This window comes from Lepisosteus oculatus, chromosome 3 (genome assembly GCF_040954835.1).
Source record: "Lepisosteus oculatus isolate fLepOcu1 chromosome 3, fLepOcu1.hap2, whole genome shotgun sequence".
Lineage (NCBI taxonomy): Eukaryota > Metazoa > Chordata > Actinopteri > Semionotiformes > Lepisosteidae > Lepisosteus > Lepisosteus oculatus.
Window position 1 is genome coordinate 57,046,036 of NC_090698.1, and position 24,837 is coordinate 57,070,872.

General features: G+C 39.4%; 2 protein-coding genes across 3 annotated transcripts in view; one reads left to right on the top strand and one right to left on the bottom strand.

Annotated features, from left to right (window-relative positions):
* fbxl17 (F-box and leucine-rich repeat protein 17) overlaps positions 1 to 15,800 on the bottom strand; it is a 318,224-nt gene extending 302,424 nt beyond the window's left edge. Inside the window, exons 1-5 of the mRNA XM_006626957.3 lie at positions 15,592 to 15,800; positions 12,484 to 13,193; positions 4,620 to 4,742; positions 4,107 to 4,364; positions 3,154 to 3,285 (exon numbers count right to left, since the gene is read on the bottom strand). Coding sequence (XP_006627020.2) covers positions 3,154 to 3,285; positions 4,107 to 4,364; positions 4,620 to 4,742; positions 12,484 to 13,173 — 1,203 coding nt within the window. The 5' untranslated portion in view covers positions 13,174 to 13,193; positions 15,592 to 15,800. The remainder of the gene's footprint in view (positions 1 to 3,153; positions 3,286 to 4,106; positions 4,365 to 4,619; positions 4,743 to 12,483; positions 13,194 to 15,591) is intronic.
* A 1,030-nt stretch (positions 15,801 to 16,830) lies between these two features.
* Positions 16,831 to 24,679, top strand: prxl2c (peroxiredoxin like 2C). Of its 2 annotated transcripts, XR_011189094.1 has the most exons (7): positions 16,831 to 17,424; positions 17,810 to 17,878; positions 18,420 to 18,473; positions 18,813 to 18,918; positions 23,094 to 23,118; positions 23,211 to 23,345; positions 23,716 to 23,803. XR_011189094.1 is itself a non-coding variant. In XM_006626866.3 (6 exons), exons 1-6 carry the CDS (start codon positions 17,245 to 17,247, stop codon positions 23,841 to 23,843), a joined length of 672 nt encoding a protein of 223 aa, XP_006626929.2. In that variant the 5' UTR covers positions 16,842 to 17,244; the 3' UTR covers positions 23,844 to 24,679. The 2 variants fall into 2 exon arrangements, 1 of the variants encoding a protein (XP_006626929.2); XM_006626866.3 differs by lacking the exon at positions 23,094 to 23,118 and having other exon boundaries at positions 16,842 to 17,424; positions 23,716 to 24,679.
* The last annotated feature ends 158 nt before the right edge of the window (positions 24,680 to 24,837 follow it).

Here is a 24,837-nt window from a genome sequence, read left to right on the forward strand (position 1 = left end):
TAATTGCTTATTGAGCGATTAATCTACTCTCTATTAACTAAAGTAGAAACACTACAATCATATCAAATGCTTAAAATAATTACCAAAGCCTGCAAAGGAAAACACTTTCTCTATGAAATTTTAAATAGGACAGCCTTAAATACATTCTCTGGTCATCCAATGTAAATCTAAACATACAGTATTCTTATTACTGTAACTGGCGGAACTGTAGAAATTGTTTTCTAACCATGAAGCGAATACCAAATTACCAGCCGCTATATTTACAAACATTGAAGGCAAATACTATTTGTTAACATTAAAGACTTCTATATGCAAGCAGAAATTTCCAAATAACATACAATAATATATATACACACAAAACAAGTAAGCCTGTTTAAGAAAGAGATAGTTTTATGAAAGCATTAAAGCTCTCGTATATGTTAAAAAAAAACGTAAAGCTTCCAGGACATTTTTGCATTGCTTGCTGAATTCTGGCCTTGAGAAACCTAAAACAGTTAAATACTTTTGTGGTAAGTAACATATTTCGGCAGACCAGAAGCTAACACTTGGTCATTATGAAAGATCCATACTACAGCCGAAGACTGGGCATGGCATGACAAAGCATCAATATAGATCACAACCATTTGAACTCTGCTAACAATGTATTTTTCAATTGATGATGGTCTCATATATGTGCAGAAGAAACCACGAAAGGTTTTCTGAGGCCTGTATGAAAAGGACACCATTTTGAGGCCACAAGTCTAATGATGCACCCGTTAATAAAAAGGCTGGGCACTTAAATTCTTCATGCTGACAGCGATATCCCTCAAAGTGTTATTTTAAACATCTCCTTTTCTTACAGTCCCACAATCCCTTAGGCTTTTAGCACAGCAACACTTAACCCCTCACGATGGCTGATTCAGAGCTGAACACCACACACGGATATGCTAAATTGTCACATCTTAATTTGAAGTGACAGAAGTGACCAGTGGGCCAAGCTGGACAGAGACAGACATCAAAGCCAAGCATCAATATATGACTGCAATGTTCCGTCAGCCACACTACTGATTGAAAAGAGGAACATCCCTTTAGTCAATGTAAAATGTCTCCGACAGTCTTTGCCAGAGCTTGTACACTTGTGTTAGAGTGAATGCCAAATCCATCAGGTCTAAGATTCTTTTCTGTAGGATATTTGACAAGGCAGCACAATGTGGCCCATAATAAACAGAAGTTTTAAAACATTTTCATAAAAACCCTTCCTAATGACGAACTGAGGTCAGAGGCAAAACGTACAGAATAATTATGATGCTCATCTTGAATCTAGAGTTTCTAAAGTGTTTCAGTATTAATAAATGCAAACATTCAAGTTCCAGGGATCTGGTTATGTGTCTTGTTTTAGGTTTCTTTTGTGTGGTTTATCCATTAGGCTTTACATAATCAACAAAGCTATGTAGTTTGGGCTTGCGGTAAAAGGACTTTGGCTAAAAACGCAGGAACCAGATGGTGCTTAAGAAAAATCAGTAACTTAACCATTTCCTTCTGTTGCTAAATTTTATGAAACCACCATATACTGAGAAATAACACTCCAAAAAGATCAGACAAACACAATGATAAAATTCCAAAAGCTCAGATTTCAGACTTGATTCATTCCTACATCCTTTTCTATTACTGCCCTCTTCCATGTTATAATTTCCATCACCTAGTTCACATTTTCCTGAAATTAGAACTGCAGCTGGTTATAAATTACCAATCATTTTTAACAGAAGGTCTTCATAAAGAGCTACAAGTTAAATAAAATCAATAAAAAAATGCAGACCTACTGTATCTGAAATGGAGCACCAGTGACACCTACTGTTAGCACAGAGACACTGTAAACTTATCTCCTCAGAGAAAAGCATTTCACTGAGGGCCTCTCGTCTCTCATCAAACTATACCACGCTTTCAAAACTTCATACACTCTTAGATCTCATACACTGTTGTATTTTAGAACAAGGCAAACAATATGCAGAAAAAAATCTTCTGCAATACCAAAAGTGAAACTACTATGAATTGTACATTAATTGTATGAGCATAGGCAAAAAGACACTTGGGAAAAAATCTAAAGGAAAAAGAGAACAGGCAACATACCTATCAAATTTCAATAGAAAGCCAATACTGCATAGAAGGAGATATTCAGAATGTCTCAGTGTATAAACATCAGGGAAGATACAGTTTCCAAGACAAGGGTTATCAATAGTAATATGTCTGGCCTAAACAGAATACTGTTTGGTACAACTATTTTGTTAAAATAATTGCCTTTTGTATGCCTTCTGGTACTGAAGTTCTGGAGTAGCTAAAAAGAAACCAGATATATATCAGGACTTTTTAATAAAGTGAAATATTATTAGACATCTCGTATAAATGAGTTGGTGGTTTCTTTGTTTTATTATAGTTTTATCACAAAGTATAATGTAGTACCCTACTTTATTAATCGTAGATACAAACATAGCTAGGAATAATGTTTTCTTCTTTTGCTTTTTTGCTGTTGCCATTATACTCTTTTGTTTTGGACAAAAGCAGCTGAACGTGGCAGTTGGGGAAAAAAAAAGGTTGCTAAACAATTTCCACATGTTTAGCAAGGTTAAGCTTCTGATATCTGAGCTGCGTGAGTTCCAAAATGAAGAATTAAATTTGAACCTGCTGCTTTTTCTGCATGACTCAGAAACACAGCTTTGATATAATCAATCACAAACAAGGATCATCTAAGGTTAAAAGAGTGGATTCTTTTAATGACATTTATTGTCTGTTTGCACTCAAAAGCAGTTTGAACACATACAGAACTCTAAATTATTTTAAACAGACTCAGACCTCTCGTTGTTTGGTTGGCTGTATATTCCTTGACTAGTGATAACAGCTGTTTCTAAATAACTATTATGTGTGGGGCTTATTGAATTTTAGTGTGGTATAGCATTTGATATTTATGAGAAATGGCAGCTACTAGTTTACCTAAAGCAGACATTTCTTACTGGGGCAGTAATGGGCATGGATTTAACTTATAGTTTGTGGTGAAGCAGTCTCCATGGCATAATGTTAAAATCACTTACATTACTTCCAACTGTGCCTTTTTGTACAAGCAACCTGTAACAGAACAGGGTGTATTTTTTAGGAGAGCTGGTCACTATGGAGAAGACATACCAGTTTGTTTTCTTGCATGTAGATTCTCTGCAGCTTTGGGCAGCCCTTTGCCAATGCTATCATGCCTTCATCAGTCAAGTTGTAGCACTGTCCAAAGTGAACATCCCTCAGCTCTGAACAGCGCTCCCCCAGCTGTAAGGAACAGAAAACCCCCATCAGAAATTTACAACGATTACTTTTTTATTTTTCCGCCAAAAGGAGATAAGAAAGGAAATCGTCATTATGCGCAACATGGGGAAAAAGAAAACGACAATTAAAACACGAACCAGCGGACACCACTGGAAAATATTTAAAACCAAAAACAGGAGGCACTTCTTTTAAGACACTACTTGGGTGTCTGGAACGAGCTCAAAACGCAAGAAGCTGCTGGAGGAGATCCTCTGATCAATTAGCTACTATCTACCAAACGACAGATAGGTAACAAATGAGGAGAGCCCCTTCAGACTTTCTTGTGGAAAATAATTTTACCACATGAAGCAATGGCAGTTTAAGTGCTTAAGTGTTTTAAATACAGGGCCCTCTTTGTTTTATGCAAACTGAAATACCACCTCATCAACACCATAAAAACAGCAATAGTTTTTGGGCCCATTTTAATGATCTGGCAGTTCTCTGTGCAGACAGAAAGAATCAATACAAAAACCCTTTTTATTTGCCTCCAGGAAAATAGTTTCCTGAAGCAGCTGATTTCTGTAAAGCCTCAAGGGCTCCAGGAGGTAGGCATGCAGCCTACTGAAACATGCAGTTCTGACTGGTCATTAGCCCCAATAATAAAAAATATGCTTTAATGCATTTATAAATAGCAGTATAGAAACCCCACTAAAGATATGCTAAAAACTGCACTTGAACCCCTTAAAAACAATGCAAGACTTTAAAAAGAATCATTTACAAAGTACACTTTGCAGAGGTATACTGCGCTGTTCCGTACACTTCTCAATTTATCTTCTTAGGTTTACCTTTTTGAGAGCCTCGTCTGTGAGTTTATCCTGGTTGCCCACATGCACTTTCTGAAGGAGTGGGCAGTGTGCTGCAATAGTGATGAGGGACAGGTCACTCAGCTGCTTACATCGATAGGCTGTGTACTTCAGAAGACCTGTGCACTGCGAGGCCAGAGAGCAAATCCCATAGTCTAAAACATTCCGGCAATCAGAGATATTAATTTCAGTCACATTCTGCCTCCTTGATGCAATCTTTATCAAAAGGTCATCTTTGACCTGCAAGAGACAAAAAAAAAGGCGCATTATTTTCTTCCTTTTTTTACAACAATGGTCTGCAAAAGGACGTACTCCGTTAAGAGCACAATGCCAACATCGTATGTGTGCTATATACTATAATCAATTTCCCTTCGGGATTAATAAAGTATTATCTATCTAATTCAAAGCATACACGTTTTCACTTTCTACAGAATATATCTACAGGTCAAAATGAGGGTGCAAAAGGGATTCTGTAAAAGAAAAATTCACACAAACCTGTTGCAAGCCACTGAGGTCTATCTGTTTCCAGAACTGAAAATCTAAACACAGATCATACCAATACTTGCAAACTAGAGATGCAGAGAGACAGCGTTCCCTCACGGAGAGATGAGAAAAAACCTGCAGGGAAGACAAGACAAAGCAGTCATTTTATTCTTATATTTCCATGCAACTGATGTCCAAGCCAGTACACGGATTCAACGAAAATAAAAACTAAAAAAATCAACGTGCCCTATGTCACGCAAGAACAATTTTTAGCACATTGGGCCTATTTAGCCTGGAGAAACGTTTCTTCTGGGCAAGTGCCAGGAAGGCCTGACTGGGGTATCTCACACTAAGCACTGTCTCCCAGTTCTCGGCGGCTGAACATCAGCTGATAAGTCAGCACCGGTTGCTGGAAAGAGGACAGGGAGCACAACACACAGTCGGGACAAAGCAACAAATTCCAGAAGAGTTTTGCAGGAAAAGCAATATGGGGGAAAAAAAAGGACTATCGTTTAAATCGTTTCTTTGCAATACGTTATTTAAGACAAGGTTTCGTCTGGCTCCCTAAACAAAAAGGATTCAGGCTTTTATTTTTATTTTTTGGTCATTGGTGCTTATTTAAAGGCTTAAACAAATTGTTAATAAAAACACGCCCTTCAGAAAGTATGCCCCTATAAAGAAAATAATCTTCTAGCTGGAGTACTGCATGGCTTCCTTGCCAATATAATTATGGGAAGACGGAAAATGTATTGTCAAGGCACAGATCATTAAATCTCTGTGATAGTGCACTATTTAATTTTCTAATGAAATTAGACTTCATTTCATTTTCTTTCCTATGTAATTTAGTTTCACCCCAAACTGAGTTTTTGACAGATATTAATATGCTAATAACTGCTCATTACGTTACCATTAATGTAAGCAACAAGCGGAATTAGTAGAATGCCTTTCTCACCAGGGATCTGGACTCTCATAAGTCTCTAATGATCCTAGACCATAGCAGCTAATCATACAACACTAACAAAACTCAATTACAATTCACCCACTGGAATTTGATTTACACGAGAACAGAGAAAACAAAGAGGAAAAAAAGCCTTTAAATCTGACCGTGAACTAAGCAAAACACTTTTGGGATTTACAGTAGAGGCCAAGCGTAATAAGCCCTAACAATTCTAAAAGGGAGGGCATTTGTAAAGCATGGTGTTGGTGACAATGTGTGTTTTTTTATTGTTAAAACACTGCAAAAACTCCCAGCTAAAACTAAACCAGAGAAAAAAAATGCAACTGGATAAAACTGGTGACAGCAAGACAGCAAGTCTTCAAGACCCAAAACACTATTCTTATCACCAGTAAAGGACAGGATGGTGGTATTTATCAAGACGGGCATTGCCAACTTTGTTTTCTTAACTCCAACAGGGTTTATTATCGCAGGAGGTAGGAGAAAGGTGGTGCCTCTTGCTCCAGTTACATCCCCCACAAGCCCGTGCGGGGGTGACAAGCTGCCTGCCATCTCTTGACCAATCTGGCAAAGGTAACTGGCCAGGAGACTCTAAATAACCAGGAGGAGACGGACCTACCAGGAAGTCTCATCTGCTACCTGGAGAGGACGCAGCTCCTCAGCAGGGCGTAACATGAGATGGAGAGGGAAAGCAATGCCGGCGTGCCAAAAACCAGTCAGGGAGTGTTTTGGTGAAGTATGTGAACTTTGTTACTTGGTATTTGATCTGTGTTCTGTAAGTCCTAGTTGGTAAGCAGCTTACCTCTCTGACTACGCCTACAGAGGAACTCAGAACAAAGAACTGGCCTTTGGCTTTGGCCTGGTCACCTGTGTCTCCTACATGGTGAAATAAAAGATGGTTTTCCACCTCAGTGTATTGTCTTTGGGTGTCCACAGTCTGAAACTCTGCCTCATTTAGAGTCCCTGAACTGCACTGTCTCCCCTGGTGTAACAAGGGCATTAAACAGCCCATGAGACACACAGCTGGGCATTATTACAAACCAAATTGCTGTCTGATGAAGACAAAACAAAATAATCTATATCTTTTGTCCACCTCCAACAGTCTGAAGCAATGTTTTCTCAGAAGCAGATATTGCATGGTTTGTGCTGGATTTTAACTTTTGCAGGAAGAGCTGATCAGATTTGAGATCTAATGGAAATACAGCAAATGCAATCCAAACAATATTAGTAACTACTTGATCACATGATGAAGAATGAAGAGTCACTTTTATCAGGTTAATATAAAACAAATAGCATCAACAATACTTCATGAAAAGCCATCTAAAAAAAAAGGGCTGATAAAGACTAATACGTCTGACACAGCTCTGAGACTGCAGAAGTAATTTGTTGTAACATCTGAAATAAATTTATAGTTGGATTCGACTGCTTACCTCCATCCCAGGTAAAAGCAGTATAGGAGAAACCTTGCAGATTATTGCCATGGACACATTAAATGCACTCGACAGCTCCCTCGCTAATGTTCAGTGATTTTCTGCCAGGCATCCTGCTTCCTAGCAGTCTCATCACATGCACAGGAAACAACTACATTTCAATATATGTGGGATCTTGCCGTCCATGATCCCACATATATGATATATACTCCACAATCCATTTTCTAACCTTTTTATCCTGCTTACCCAGGTGCCGGGAAAACTGGAGCCTATCCCAGCAAACAATGGGCACAAGGCAGGTTACACCCTGGATGGGACACCAGTGCATCACAGGGCACATATAGACACAAGCACCCACACATTCACACCAGGGGCAGTTTTCCCTGAAGTCAACCGACACACCAGTACGTCTTCAGATTGTGGGAGGAAATCAGTGCACCCAGAGGAAATCCACACAGACACAGGGGAAACATATGAACTCTATACCGATGGCACCGCATGAACTGAACCCAGGACTCCAGTGCTGCAAGACAGCAATGCTAACCACAGCACCACCACACTCTACAATATTCTTTCCAGGCTCCTTCTAAATTACTGTAGCCAGATGTGATCCTTGATGTTTTATCCATCTCATTTCTGAACGTTATAGAAAACGTTATGGCATTTAACAATAAAAGTACTGCTGTGCATGTTTCTGTATGCATTACCAAAACTGCTTGTCCAAAATAATGACAACTGTTGATATCTGAATTCTGTGGTCACCTTAACCATTTTCTTTTCAACTGATATACACAGAAAAAAACTACCGAGCTTCAGAACAAAATGTCATAAACTGCGAGTCTCAGAACGTTCATCGTGTAAATACCCTCTTTCTACAACGTCCACTGCTGATATCTCAACATACAAGGCATTTCTACAGCCAGACTCTGTAAGTAGTAAGAGTATGTTGTTGTTTTTTTTAATAATTCCCTGAGTACAATACAAGATTAAGTTTCTAATACTGTCTGTTGAGCAACAACCAAAGCTGTGGAATGTGATTTCATTTCCAATGCCTAATTTACAGTGCCTTGCGAAAGTATTCGGCCCCCTTGAACTTTTCAACCTTTTGCCACATTTCAGGCTTCAAACATAAAGATATAATTTTTTTATTTTATGTGAAGAATCACCAACAAGTGGGACACAATTGTGAAGTGGAACGAAATCTATTGGATTTTTGAAACTTTTTTAACTAATAAAAAAATGAAAAGTGGGGCGTGCAAAATTATTCGGCCCCTTTACTTTCAGTGCAGCAAACTCACTCCAGAAGTTCAGCGAGGATCTCTGAATGATCCAATGTTGTCCTAAATGACTGATGGTGATAAATAGAATCCACCTGTGTGTAATCAAGTCTCTGTATAAATGCACCTGCTCTGTGATAGTCTCAAGGTTCTGTTGAAAGCGCAGAGAGCATCATGAAGACCAAGGAACACACCAGGCAGGTCCGTAATACTGTTGTGGAGAAGTTTAAAGCCGGATTTGGATACAAAAAGATTTCCCAAGCTTCAAACATCCCAAGGAGCACTGTGCAAGCGATCATCTTGAAATGGAAGGAGTATCAGACCACTGCAAATCTACCAAGACCTGGCCGTCCCTCTAAACTTTCAGCTCAGACAAGGAGAAGACTGATCAGAGATGCAGCCAAGAGGCCCATGATCACTCTGGATGAACTGCAGAGAACTACAGCTGAGGTGGGAGAGTCTGTCCATAGGACAACAATCAGTCTTACACTGCACAAATCTGGCCTTTATGGAAGAGTGGCAAGAAGAAAGCCATTTCTCAAAGATATCCATAAAAAGTCTCGTCTAAAGTTTGCCACAAGCCACCTGGGAGACACCCCAAACATGTGGAAGAAGGTGCTCTGGTCAGATGAAACCAAAATCGAACTTTTTGGCCACAATGCAAAACGATATGTTTGGCGTAAAAGCAACACAGCTCATCACCCTCAACACACCATCCCCACTGTCAAACATGGTGGTGGCAGCATCATGGTTTGGGCCTGCTTTTCTTCAGCAGGGACAGGGAAGATGGTTAAAATTGAGGGGAAGAAGGATGCAGCCAAATACAGGACCATTCTGGATGAAAACCTGTTGGAGTCTGCAAAAGACCTGAAACTGGGACGGAGATTTATCTTCCAACAAGACAATGATCCCAAACATACAGCAAAATCTACAAAGGAATGGTTCACAAATAAACGTATCCAGGTGTTTGAATGGCCAAGTCAAAGTCCAGATCTGAATCCAATCGAGAATCTGTGGAAAGAGCTGAAAACTGCTGTTCACAAACGCTCTCCATCCAACCTCACTGAGCTCGAGCTGTTTTGCAAGGAAAAATGGGCAAGAATTTCAGTCTCTCGATGTGCAAAACTGATAGAGACATACCCCAAGCGACTTGCAGCTGTAATCGCAGCAAAAGGTGGCTCTACAAAGTATTAACGCAAGGGGGCCGAATAATTTTGCACGCCCCACTTTTCATTTTTTTATTAGTTAAAAAAGTTTCAAAAATCCAATAGATTTCGTTCCACTTCACAATTGTGTCCCACTTTTTGGTGATTCTTCACATAAAATAAAAAATGTATATCTTTATGTTTGAAGCCTGAAATGTGGCAAAAGGTTGAAAAGTTCAAGGGGGCCGAATACTTTCGCAAGGCACTGTAGTTGCTCAGTTTAAGTGAATTAATCCAGTTATAATTATGCTGAACATGATATTCAGGTAACACAGGTATGAAAGTGGATAACAATGGCAAGCAGTTTACTCACTGTCAACAACACAGAATGATCTGTAAACAGGACTTGTATAATATTTTTCATGTCATTGATTAATCCTGCTTTAAGATCATTTTGTGCTGAAGAATGATTTGTTCCCTGAACTTGTAGTTTTGACACAAGGCAGTAATTCCTCTGTACACGATGAACAGAACAGTAATAGTAAATGTTAACAGTTTAAAATGCAAACCGTTGAAAATGCTGTTCTTGGTGATTTTCTCTGGGGGTGAGCTCAAATATCCATGATGGTATTGAATACATAAGGATTCTCTACCCCTGGTCCTGGACACCCACAATCATCAAATTCCAAGGACAACGACATGGAACAACTGCATTGTGGTTTAGTTAAGCATGGGATAGGATGAACACAGCATGTCAACAGGTGCTTCCTTAAAGTGACATAAGGAAAGATGGGATTGGGGATATTCCTGGATCAGTGATGTAAAGTAAGCAGAATAACAGCCAGTTCCAAATCAAAATTTAATACGCAGGCATTAGAAAGCCACTTTGTCTATTTTAGAATAAGTCAATGCACTTCTCTATCGATATATTGTACTTCTTGATCACTAGAACGTGTTTAGAACAATAGAAAGTGTTTATTTTTTTGCATGCAAATGTTTCTGGAGAACAGCGCTTTCGTAACCTCCTAAAACACTGACTCTTAATCTACCCTTACAAACTTCCTTTTGGGAATCATTCTTCCATTATTTTAGCACTTTCTGTTCTTAAAGTGTGCATATACACTTGTACAAAGCAGCAACAGCTATTTCTTATAAGCAACCTGTTTATGCACATTTTTTTTCATCTAAATATGTGCTTTCACTAAAGACAGACTGGCACTACGTATAGCAAACCTATCAAACTACATCTACTTATAACCAGCACTTCAGTCCAATAGAGGGCATCACTGAGACACAGACTCACCACTAATACAACGAGTGCAAAGCACGATATACCCTGGAAGGGATATGTTCTTATCAAGACACACACGCCCACCAATTATCCATCCAAACTGTGGAGGACATTGGAGCGCCTAAAAAAAACCCCAGGGAGGGAGGGAGGGAGGGAGGCTCAGGGACAACATGCAAACTCCACACAGAATGTGCACCAAGCCAGCATTGAACCCAGAAGCCAACAGCCATAAGGCAACAGCCCTCACCAACATGCCACTCCATATCCAAAATCATATCAAAATAAAACTTAATCAATTCCTTTATCTGCTAAGAATTTCATGAATAAAAACGCAAGGGATCAGTGTGACGGATATACAGTAAGACACAGCGTTTAACAACAATAAACTAATAGTTTCTACTTAACAGTTAAGGTATAGTCTTTAAGGACCACACAAGAAAACTGAAGTAGCATCCTGTGATCACGCGTTATAAAATATTCAAGACTGTTTGGATTTGGAAATATGAGACTATGGATTTTTTCCAATAGAGGCTGGGAGGGGCAGAGGTCAGATTTCAAACAGCTTCAGCCTTTTTTGTACCTTCAGGTATCATTGGAAAGCGTTAATGTAGCCGGAACTCAAAGAGTCAAAGAATGTTTTGTGCCTGGTCAAAATGTCAATGTTTTTCAGTAAGTTTTTAATTAAATACCACTTCTTTTCCTTAGAGTCCCTCTATTTCCTTGAAAATACCTAATATAGTTTTGCCATAATACATCGTATTTTAATTATAAAATGAATAAAATGAATGAGATGTGAATAAATAAAAGACTCTATCATGTGCCTCCTAATGAGATAAAATAAGACGATGGACTTGCATTATAGCACCACTCAAAAAAGAGATTTTTTTTTTTGTGATTCAAATAAATACGTTTCTGGAATCTTGTTGCACTTGCACTGCAACTAAATACAACTCCTTTTCCTTTAGCTTTTTGTTTGGCAATGCCTTATATCGGGCATGCACAAACAGTCAGTTCAATCTAATTCATTGAGAAGGAGTACAGTTAATCAATTAACCAGCAGAAACCAGAGAAAGTTTAAACCGATTTTTCATCCGTTAAAATTTCTCCACTGCTACTAGAATGCGTCATCAGTGCATCTCTCCGACGGTGCCAGAAAATTGAGTATATAGTCCTGAATGCTTTCCGCACACAAAAACTAGAAAAACACACACCTGACTATGTCTTCCTGTAAGCACGGTCAGGAATATCTGTACTGATACCAACACTCTGGGAATCAGTTGCTAGGTGCACAGACCGGTGTGAATGAATTAAATTGACAGTTTTCTATTAATGCACTTTTCATCTAAGTACGCTGTATAATAAAATAACATCCTTACACTAACAAAGTGCTTTTCTGGACACTCCACCCAAAGTGCTTTAGAGGTAATGGGGACTCCCCTCCACCACCAATGTGTATCCCCACCTGGATGATGCGCCAGTACACTCACCAGAAATCAGCTATCAGTGGGGAGGAGGATAGAGTGATGAAGCCAGTTCAGAGATGGGGTTTATTAGGAGGCCATGATTGGTAAAGACCAATGGGAAATTTGGTCGGGACACCCCTACTCTTTTCGAGAAACACCCTGGGTTTAACGAGCACAGAGAGTCAGGTCATCGGTTCTACTTCTCATCTGAAGGATGGTGCCTTTTTACAGTATAGTGTCCCCATAAAAATATCCGAATAAAACTCAGGCAGTACCCCAGCCCGCAGGTTCCCCCTCTCCTCTTTTCACACTCACGTTTAGCAGGATCGACGCAGGGAGGTGGTTGATGCTGGGCATGTCGGCCTCACACGCTTTAGAGTCACCCTGGCTGTCGCTGGGCACCAGCGGGGTGCTCTCGGAGGGGCTCTGGGGGGTGGCGGTGCTGGCGGTGCCGGCGGGGCTCTCCCCTGAGCCCGTCGGGAGCCCCCCAGTGGAGCCCTCCGAAGAGGACGAGGAGGGCAGGATGCAGAGGGGGAGGTGGAACTGAGGCGGCGGCGGCGGCGGCGGCGGCGGCGCCACGGCGGCTGGGGCGCCGCCCGCCCCGTTCTCGGCCGCCTCCTGGAAGGCGCGCCGCGCCTGCTTGCAGGGGGCGCCCCTCTGCGCCCCCGGCGGGCACTTGCGCTTGCAGACCATCTCGGAGTAGTCGCCGGCGGAGACGGTGCGGAAGAGCTTGGCGGGGACGCCCGACAGCAGGCTCTTGCCTTGCTCCTCCCACAGGGCGAGCTCCTTCGGGGACAGGAGGAAGCGGGCGCAGTCCTCGGGGGAGCCGAGCGCGGCGTACCTCTCGGCGAGCTTGGAGGCGCTCTCGAGCTGGTCCTCGGCAAGGCTGCTGGGGTTGTGGACGATGAAGCACAGCATGCACGGCCCGTGCAGAAAGCAGTTCCTCCGCAGCTTCCTCTTCTTCTTCTTCACGCGCTTGCCATTTTTAGAGAGAAGATGGCCCATATAGATGACTCAGGGTGCCTCTGTGGAAAAGCCCAGTGGGGGGGGGGAACACACTCTCAGATAAAAGGCAAGGTAAGGCTGTGGCTCGCTTACAGCCAAGATGGGTGTTGGGGAGAAAATCGGAATCAAAATCCGCTTTATTGTCTACAGACAGCCGACATTTTCCTTTGGCCTTGCACATGCCTTACAGGAAACCTCCAACGGACTTTATAAGATGTATACAATCAATGCAACTTCAATCATACAATGCAGTAGAAAAAGTACAAAAAACACAAGACGCTGTCAATACAAGCACTCTGAAGGGGCTCGCTCATTCATCACAGCTTGAGTAATTGGGACTCGGAATGAGCAGCCTAAAATGTCGACCAGATGGCAAATCAAAAATCAAGCCGTGCAAACATTGCTCGTTTTGTATATCTACACAAACTGTGTGATATCACAAACAGGACTGCTTACACTCAGGCTACTAACATTACAAACACCTGTTGACTATGATTCAACGTGTTCCACATGACAACTTTGCCATGATGTTGAAGCTTCTTTCAAGAAACGGCTGGATGAGATGCCCTCGGATCGATTAGCTACTGGCTGTCAAGCAGGCCAGAGGGGTTAAACAGCCTCCTCTTCTTTTAAACCGTTTTTATGTTCTTAAAGCACTGCTCCAATCCTGTTCCTGTAAGATGATGTTAATTATTTTCTATTTTTCTATTTCTATTTTGGAAGGGAATTACATTCTTAATTCCCCAGGCCTTGGCTGACCAGCCTTTCTGTTATTCCGATTCAAGAGGCAACACAACTGTGTTGTCAATCATTTAAGAGCCAAGTGTTGTTTCCATTAGGCTATCTAGGACAACAGCAGTGAGCTTTGCTTTCCACCCACCGATGTGATGTGCTGTGATGTGAAACAGCAATCTGAGTACTCTCAAAGTACTTTCACACACATACAGGCAAAGACCTTTGTATCATCTGAGCTTAGTCTGATAAGGTTTAATAGACAGTGACACCTCACTGCAGAAAACTATTTTCCCTTTCCCTACCTTTTAGAGGGGATCCTGACTGGGAGACATTCACTCATAATCCCACAGATGGCAGCTTCGCATCATTGGCTCCTCAGCCAAGTTATGGATGACAATAACTACACGTGCATTTTATCTCCAGTGAACATGGCCCTAAATGCTAAGCTGCTCTGTTAGGATCCACTGTCCTTTGAATTGATGTGCTCCAATTCATTATGCTTAGTGTAAAAAAAGGTGCATATTCACTTTCAACAATGAATCAATAATATTGGAAGCCTTCCACAGAAACACTGAAGGAAGAAAGGAATATGTGCATTTTTCTAACAAACGCACCACTGATGTCTGAACAGTATACAGTAGTTCATGGCGATCAAAGACAGCAGGTGAGGTGATCAAGCCTAGAAAGCAGTTTTTGGTGCTATGGGTGTTATTCAGAAACCTACCTGAATGCTAAACTAGTAACCTTAAATGTGCTGAAAAATGAGACTGGACAGATCAAGCGCATTTACTGCCTTGAGTTTTATGGTCGCTGTTCATTCAAAACTACAGGAAAAGGCTAACAAAAATCACATTCCAAAAACTGTTGTATCTTTTTTGCACGAAATCTGAATTTGTTGGAGACAAAGCAACATATTAAATTAACTTTGGAATCATTGCGTTTATTACCACAAGTGCAGTAGTAGAACTGCCTTTATAAAATCATACATCAAAAATCTTGGAAATATTTTAAGGCTTCAAATGTGCTTGTTCGGTAGTTCTACACACCACACAGTTTGGGACGGGATTTTGAAGAGCGTTATTGGTTTCAACTGATCTCTTGTATACACATCTTGAAAACTGCCTAAATAGTACTGTTCAGGCATCCTGGTACTATGCAATTTTCAGCATTTAGTGTTGCAGGTACCAGATGTTCGTCTAATAAAATAACTATAGTTTTATCATCGATGCCTTGCATAAATCATAACCAAATTTATTATTTTACTTCTTCCTAGAACTGATCACACACCATTATTCAAAATACATGAGCCGTGGGCTCCACACTATATTATGCAGCGAGCTGCTTTTAAATTAACAGGGGTATTGCCAGCAATGACCTGACATGTACTTGTTTTAGTACAATTTTTATTCACACCGTAAGTACTGGGCCTTCCTCGAAACTCAGCAAAAATAATCATTATTTTGCCTTCACCTCGAGAAGCTGAATTCGTGCATGACAAAAATGATTTAGACATCTCGGAACACGAGAACAGGCTTGAAAGGCAAGGTCGTTAAGTGTTTTTTGTAAGTTTTTAAAAATATATATAGCAATACAACACATTCAGCTGGCAATGTCTAACCTGTAAGAAAAAAAAAACAACTTTCTAACTGAATTTGATGAGAAGGAACAGTTCGTCTTACTTACAGCAACGTTTTCTCAACCAGTTCACACAATTCCAGTCGCCTTCAACCCGTGCATTCATAATCCACGTATAAAACACCACCAACAGCTCGACAGACTTAAAATATTGCAGACACAACGCTATGTACGAACGTGTACACACATCATATATATGTTATTGCTCTCTGTGGAAAGTGTTCCGGAATAAGCACAAGAAAGGAAATCCTGCCCCCTGCTTAAAGAGTGATTGGAAAATTCCCTGTTCCTCACTCACGAGTACTGCCTCTTTCCTTGCTTTTTAATTGGAGGACTTCCCTGTCAGTCAAGCCAGGGCTTCACAGACTGCATGTTCACCTTGTCCGTCAAGTTGGTGATGCCCGCCTCCGTGCATAGCAACAACGACACTGTATCGCTAAGATAAAACACACATAAGAAATAGGTTTCATGGTTTGAAGGGGTAGGAAGGGAGGGAGGTCTTCTGTCATACTCACTATAACTGCTACCGTTCACGTTTTATTTGTTAAGAAAGAAGTTGCCTAAGGAAATTCGTCTAATACACGGTAGATTAAATAATCAGTGGCGTATCATTTGGAATAAAAGCAACTCACAAATATCAGAAATGCTGATTATTTTCCAGCATATGCGTACTTTTCATTATCATACACTTTAGCCTGGCACTGCGTGTCAAATTAATAAAGAATTCGTGGTAACCTTTATGCTAGATGTCTGCCAACCAATTAGAAACGTTGGGAACACAAGCCTGACTACTGTATGTAAAGACATAATTGTTTTTACATAGAAAATTATATCGATTCCATTCAAAATATTGCTTTTCAGCTTTAATGTATGCTTTTATGACAACAATTATTTATTTTAAAATACTTAAAATAAATGAACATGCTAACACAATTGAAGATAAATACAGAGACTGGACAAGGGCTGCAGAATATCCAATTTTGCTCTGATTTTTATTGAATTTCGATTTTCTTTTTAAATAAAGGAATGAGAAATCGGTCCTTCTTCAGAAACATGTCGCTAACTGTTCGGTCTGCAGACCGATAATTGAAAGCATTGTCTGTGAAGTGTTGTCGATTCCACGCACTGTTTTATTTTTGGTACTATATTACTATCATATTTAGTAGTTGCAAACAACAGCGCGCTGTCATAAAAATGCACAAAATGCAATACGCCAAATTGTCGCTAGGCGTCATAAAAAGGCTACTGAAATAGCATGAGATATACGGTATATTTTACAACTATAAGGCTTAATATTTTTCAGTGTTCTGTTGCTGCATATCATTAGTGATTTATCTTAAGTCGACAATAACTCGGTTTTTGTCAATTAACCAGTTATTTGTAGCAGGAGCGATGAAACCCCTTTACCAAATGCGGTTCTTCACAGGGCCGCACAGACGCATAGAGATCGGAAGGAAAAGCTTAAGAAAGTAAAATGAAATAATCGAGATGCAGTAAACATTTATCAGTAGTCCATAGGGGCATGTATTAATTCTGTTTCCAGATGTGCGTTATTTCTCCATGAACTCGGTTACTTCACTGCACATGAACTTGTTAATTTTGTGGGAGTGGTTTCTGAGTTTTTGGACACTTTGCAAAGCAAGCCCAAAATAGCTCGGACAAGACTTGAGGGAAAAAAAGTTGTACTGTAAATGGATTGAGATGGCTGCAGATCTTCCCGTCACACAACAAATCGCCAGAGCCCAGCAAGGCCACCAGAAAAACCCGGTTAATATTCCGATCTCAGAGGTTGAAGATTGTTTTGTTTACAACCGGCACGGGAAACGGATTCCTTTTAAAAGTTTATATGACGACAAGAAATCAATCGTTATTTTCGTTAGGGTAAGAAGCTTTTTTCTGCTACCAGTTCCGATGCTGTAAAAGCCCTGTTTTAATACCGAAGTATTCAAACGTTTCAATACAAGCATTAGAGATCCGATTTAAAGGAAATCTGCCTTACGAGTGAGAAGGATAGTGCTGATACATTAAACCAGAGGTGTTTTATTAAAATGCAGGTATTATATACGTATATTTTTAAATGATTGCATTGGAAGCAGTATCCGAAATGGCACCCTTTTCTCGTGTTGGTATACTTTCATTTCGATTGTGAACTCTTGTTAACTGAAGTAAAATAGTTCGTCGTGGATTTTGCATCTAAAATATAAATAGCCTATGTTCAATTGTTTCTAATTGTTTCAAATTAAATATTTGACTTTTGAATTTATAGCATTTTTTGTGTTACACATGCAAAGAGTATGTGGAAGATCTGGCCAAAATACCTAAGAGGTTCCTCACAGTAAGTAGTAGAATTATTACATTTTTAAAAGTTATTTAAATTTATTTTGATTATTTTCCATTATTTGAAATGTGAATGGTAATTACCAGCAAACAACAAAAATGCCTTATTACAAGGCACATCTCATAAAAGAGCTTAGATTTCTGGGAATAAAAAAGCAAAGGTTATTTTTTCACTTGTTGTTAGTACAGTATATTTCAGCTCTCAGGAGCCAGAAGTTCACTTTAATGAATAGCCCACCTGCTTCATTCATCAATATCTTTACAGCTGTTGGCAATCTTTTGAAAACAGATGACCTGTAAGAATAACTGGATTGGGGCTTTGCACAGGCCGGGCTGGGGGTTCAGACCCTCAAAATCGTAAAAATAATTTTCTAGAGGAAATTCTAAATATTAAAAGATTTAACCGTGTGACAATATATGTCCAAAGCATAGAGTTGCATTTAAATCCTAAATTCCCAGAGTTTCTGCTCCTTTTCAGTAGAAAATATATAGTTCTGTGGAGAATATCATGGTTAAACTCATATTTATTTCAACAACAGGATGCTGATGTCAGGTTGATAGTAATTGGACAGTCTTCACACCATCACATTGAGGTATGTGTGTTCCAAAAGATGAGATAGGTCAGTTACATTACAACATTGTATTAATTTATGATTAACACAGTGCTATACAAATTGGTGGCATTCAGTACCCTACTGTGACCTGTTTTCTAAACATAACGTGAAATGTCCTCTCTTGTTCACTAATGTCATAATCAGACCTTCTGCAATGTTATACCCTTCCTTGCTACCAGAAAGTTGTTAACAAGGCCACCACAGATTTGCAGTTCATCTGAAACATCAAGTACATGTTCTCCTTTAGAAAATGCTAGACGTGTCTGTGTATTTTTATGCATCACTCTTACTTATATTACATATGGGTCATACATACAGGCGTTCTGCGCACTGACAGGCTATCCACATGAAATATATGTTGATCCAGAAAGGCAAATTTATAAAAAACTTGGAATGAAGAAAGGGGAGGTGTTCACAGAGTCAGGTAATTTTCTTTTTTTTAATTTTGAGATTATATACAGTATCTTCCAGATACGTGCAAATAACAAATGAAGGATTTAGATGACTTTCAGTACTGTAGAAGTTAAAGAGGGAGCTGTGTTGGTGTGTGAGTTGCAAAGTGACAAGCAGGGGTTGATTTCACACTGAAAATTAAAAAGAAAGGAGGAAAAAAAACGTTTCAGCTACAGAGACCACACACCCGAACAAGACTCCAAAGCCTTTTTTCTGCTTTTCTGTATGGATTTAACCTTTCCTTTTTTAATAATATGTGTATAAATAGAACATCCATCAATAAAATTGCAAATAACTAATGCAGAAATGTTTGAATTCCCTGGTGAGGAGTATTTCTCTATCCCTCTTTTGGCTCTGATGACTGGATTCTTCAACCTTTCAGCCTCTTGACCAGAGCTGAGCCTCTTCAGCTTCTCCACCTTGTGCAGTCTGTACTTGTGATCTGCTTTCCTCAGATCATATCATAAGTGTCCTGCTAGAGTCTGCAATGACACATCATGACCTATCATTTGGTTTTTGCGCTCTCGTGACCATCTGGTCATTAAGTGTGGTGCAGACTTCGAAGTGGTATCCCTCTGTAAAGTCAATTTGAGACCACACTTAAGTTTCTTGACAGACGGCACACACTGTTGGCTGAAATACGCTAGTAAACCTTGGACTCCACCTGCCCCTCCATTCTGAGCAGCGTATCTGGACCAGACAATAGAAAACAGCCCTAAAGCAGGACAGGTCCACTTATCTCCTTTACAGAGGGCAGGACATTTGTTTTTCAATGTGAGAAAGAAACATTTTTCACGTTTCAGATGCTGCTTGTACTGCTGGCGAGCCTATCCACAATCTCAATTTGTGTTTCATCCAACCACGGGATTTGATATAATTTGGTTCTGGGGAGTCAATAAGTTTCTTTTCAGCAAGTTCATATCTCAGCTTTTTAAGATGGTCTGTTAACTTTGCAGTATACATCAGATTACTGAAATCGCCCTGCTGCCAGCATTTTAGGAAGATTCACAGTTATTTGGTACTGGTTAGCCTCCTTTTCTTAATGCCCTCTTCTTCATGAGGTAGTGATCATCTCATTATTGAACCTTTCACCAATGGACGCCTCCGTCAAAATTGAAATGTCTTTTGTATTTTTTAGTCATTACTAGAGCTGAAGGAAAATGCATGAGAGAGAAGCTACTGCTTATAGAGGTTGAATATAATGTAATTGGAATCCCAGAATTATGGCTAAAAGAGACTGATGATGACCAATACAACATTAGTTGATCCACAGATTTCCAGAGAGATGGGAACAATGGAAGATAAGGAGGTGTAGCAATGCACAGTACTGTACATCAAAAAGAGCATTCAGGCACAGGATATTAACTTAGAGGAATCAAGGGTTTCTGAACCAGTATGGATCAGGCTTATAAAAACATTCAAAATGTACAATGTTAGAAGTATGCTACAGACCACAACATTTAGACATTGATTCGAAGGTAACATTATTTAAATGAAGTCAGCAATGCATTTGTAAAGGAAGAAGTAGTCTTTATGAGAGACTTTTTCACATAGTCACAATGTCTTGGGAAAACCAACTGCAGAAGTAGTGAAATATTTTAAATGGCTACTCACTGCGTCCTTACATGGTTTGACACAGCACCTATAAAAGGGAATGCCCATATTTGTCTACAAGATAGCATGTAGAAAACAGGTGTGAGAATCATTAGGAACTGTTATGATAGCACAGTGTACTGTCAAGTTTATTGCGAAACTACAGGTAGAGTCCAGGACACAAAAGAGAGGTAATATTCACCATCCATGAACAAAAATTTACTTATAAATTACCTGCGAATTGCTAATTTATTGCCCATCCAAAAAACTAAAAAGGAATTATAAACCCGATAATTATTTTAATAATTATTTATTACAGTATAAAGATCAATAATTAAATTGCTTCCTTTTCTTTTTGTTGTGAAAATGATAATTATTTCACTATTATGATTTAGGAAACATAGGTCTTACTTAATTGACTCGTTAGAGTTCTTTGAGCAAAAGAACAGTATTGGGCATGCACAGAAAATACAATATGGCTTTTGAAAAAGTTCCACATAAAAGATTCATTTTTTAGTTTTAGGACTGCTGCTTTCCTAATTTAAATCTGTGATCTGGTTTCTGGTAAAGTTAGTAAACTAGGAAAGTTTGCAGATTATACCAAATTAGAAGGATAGAGAAACACAGCAAAGGCAATTGAAAAGCATTTACTGTAGACAGTAGGCCTGGGTCACTTTAAACTAGGTAAACACCTGATAAATGATATTGTAACGCTTACGGCCAACAGGTACTGTGTAAGAGCAGGCGTACCAGAGCAGGTGACATCACCGCCCTTCCCTGTGATAGCAGGACTACAGCTACTGGGCTGTATTGAGATCTCTCTTTGGCTCACCGGGCTGGGTCCCTGTTGAGTGACACGGGAGTCCCGGGTTCAAGCCGGGTGCGGGGCTGACCTAATGCGGCAAGGGCGCCCGCCTGAGCCCCCGTGGTGTTACAATATTAAATGTAGACTAGAGCAGAACAATACGTGCAAGTTGGAAAAACAAACTATAGACATAAAATGGGAAACATCAAGTTTGAAGAAGCCGCCTAGGAAAAGGACTTAAATGTTTGTGTAAACTCATAATATCCATCTTCTACACAATGTGGGGAAGCAATTGAAAGGCAAGAAGAATGCTAGGATACATCCTTAAAATCACAGAATTCAAAATTGTAGGATATTATGTTAAAATTAATGCAATGATTTAGCAGGCCTCATTTAAAACATTGTGTATAACGTTGGTCACCACACTACAAAAAAAGATATTGCTGTTCTAGAATCAGCCCAAAGAAGAGCAACCAGATACAGTCTTGGGATTAAAGGAATGTTGTACACTGGTCTCTAATCATGAACTGAGATTAGTATGATGAGATCTGATTCAACAATTCAAAATCCTCAAAGTCATGGACAGTATCACACCATATCTAAATTTGGTGGTCTGTAGCCAATCTGTACTAATAAGATTGTACATTTTGAATGTTTTTACAAATCTGATCCATACTGGATCAGTCGACTTCTTCAGATTTAACGCAAATTAGAAGATAGAATAGGAAACTTAGAACCCAGAGCAGCAGTTTTAAACAACATCTTCCCAACATATTGTCACAATATGGAAAAAGTTCACTAGCCCTGCTTATGAACCCTGGCATCTTTCAAGAAACAGCTTCATGAGATCCTTGAAGCAACTTATTTACTAGCAAGTAAACAGGCTAGATAGGTCTAATGGCCTCCTCTCATTTCTGACCTTACGTTCTTACATGTTTAAGGTCATTCACCTTTGCCATAGATCTTTAAATAAATCTCTGACTTGCCCCGTGATGACAGGGTCTGAGCTTCTGTATTCTTCCTACCCAGTGGCAATCTAGGAGACTCCCAGGAGCTTCTCTAAATTTTATTAAAGTACCAGATGATTACAAATCGTAAGAGGGTTTAAATCTTCAGTATTTCTTTTCTACAGATTCACGAGGTATGGATAACTTTAATCACTCCAATGTTTCGGCTGTGGACCCTTCTTCAGGTGACGCCAGAAGAAGTCTTCACAGCAGAAACGTTGAGTCTCTTTCCTTCTCCTTTCAGTGTGGAATAAACTTTTACCTGTTCCTTTGCAGCCTGCGCACGCTGACGCAGCTACCTACTTGAACTTTAAATATTGCGTATTTAGAATTGTGTGTAGTATGAACGCTGAAGTATGTGTAGTATGAATGCTGAAGGCCAGAAGAAGGCTCCACAGCCAGAACGTTGAGCCTCTTTCCTTTTCCTTTCAGCATGAAAAAAACCTTTACCTGTAATTTTACAGTTATACTATTGATATGATTTAGTACTCTTTTTCAATACATTTATCATCTTTTAAATCAGAAGCATTTGCTTGGCGAATTCAAATTATAGTCAATCGAGAGCATGAATAAATTTGAAGACTGCTGTAAATATGAGGTCATCCTTCATTAAGTGCACTTCTGTAACTTAACATTGGTAAGCATCTGTCGAGAGCGTGAGATAAATAATTAAGAGGTAATAGTAGACATTTATCAAATGACTGTAGACTACTTTATTGTGTTTTTTGTTCTTTTGCTCAGATGTCCTTCTCCTGAAGATGTTCAGGTGATAGTCTATAACTTCCCAAATTACAGAGCAGATTTGTGTTTACTCCAGCTGTAATACAGTTGTACTACTATAATGTTTTGATGCTGCAGCGGCTCCATGCCCTCATGTGAAGTCAAGCACGCTCATGGGAAGTTTGAAAAGCTTGTGGCGAGCAATGAACAGCCCTGCTTTTGATTTTCAAGGGGATCTTAACCAACAAGGAGGATGCTTAATCTTAGGCCCAGGTAAACTTTGTTGTGCTCTTAATTATTAATGTTTCTTACATATGTGATACACTACTTAGTTATTCATTATATAACTCTTGCATTAAGACAGTTTCATTTTTAACATAGAGAAAGCATCTGTCCTGGAGCACATTGTAAACAGGTTGCACCGCGAACTCTTGATACTTGGTAAATTAATGCCTCAATGTGAGTGACAGGTTTGTCTTTACTCCTGGTTGCACATTTTCAGTTTCTTCTTCAGATTTGTATTCCTTGTTTTGATTAAGCTCCTGTAAACATAGCTTTAAAGCTCTCCATTTTAAGAGCAACACTACATTTGATCACCGTACTCCAATGTGGTTACTCTGTTTTTTTCTGCATCTTTCCCCAGGATCTGAAGTTCACTTCACACATTTTGATATGAACAGATTGGATCACATGCCAATAACTTGGTTACTGCAGCTCACAGGGGTACAGATGGTGGATTTTAGAGATCAGCCCAGAATTCTCGATGTGTAACACCATGAACTAAAGCAGATGACTTCAAGCTCATATAAGTCTTACTATGCAATTTAAACTGTTCAATGCTTTTTTATATCTGCTGTGTAGAAGAAAGGGATATAGTTTATGTCAAATGAGTTAGTATTCACCAGTATTTTTTTAAAAGTTTTAGGTATCACGATAATCACTGTGGGAAATACAGTGTGCAGTACATAATAAGCTAAATTCATTCTCTTCATACAGTGCCAAGTAAAACGTTTTGAAATGTAAACGCACCATGTAAAACATGTCTGGACTTCTCTGCCCTGAATGCACAAGCCTATTTTCGCTATGGATTCCCAGTCCATTGCGTGATCTGTACGACGAGCCCGGTTTTTGGGCCCTCTCTTGTGATTCCTGCTTGTGTTGTTGACTTCCCTTATCCATGCTTTAAAAGGCAGTGAAATCTAAAACAGATACAACAGCTCTCTAGTCCACGTAGTGTAGTGTCCATTAATTTAAATGAATCCAACCTGCATTTATGATCAATTTTCCCCTTACTGTCATTTTATAACAAATTGATCCCAAAAGAAATTCACTTTTAGAATACCAAAGTAATATGTGCAAAAAATGCAGGTAAAATACTATCCAGCTGAACATTTTGTTGACTACTTTATTTAATTATGTACCATATTTTTAAACCACATTCTAATTTATATAATATTAAATAGGCAAAGGTCCTCATTTGCAACATTTCTTATGTAATATTTTGCTATTTAACTGTACTCTTCATCACTGATTGAATTGGAACAAGTAGCGCACTGCATAGCAAATTGCTTACTGAATTGTGAATTGAAAATAAAATGTGCAACGTTTTGGAGCTTTCACTCTAATTGAATTAGATTGTGAAATTAAACATGTATAGAAAGGGTAGGGAGAGGACAGTATTGCTTCTTCTTTGTCATTGTAATTCAATTTCTGTGAGAAAATGGACATCAGTATTTACATGAGATGGCTTTGCAGCAAGTTCTCA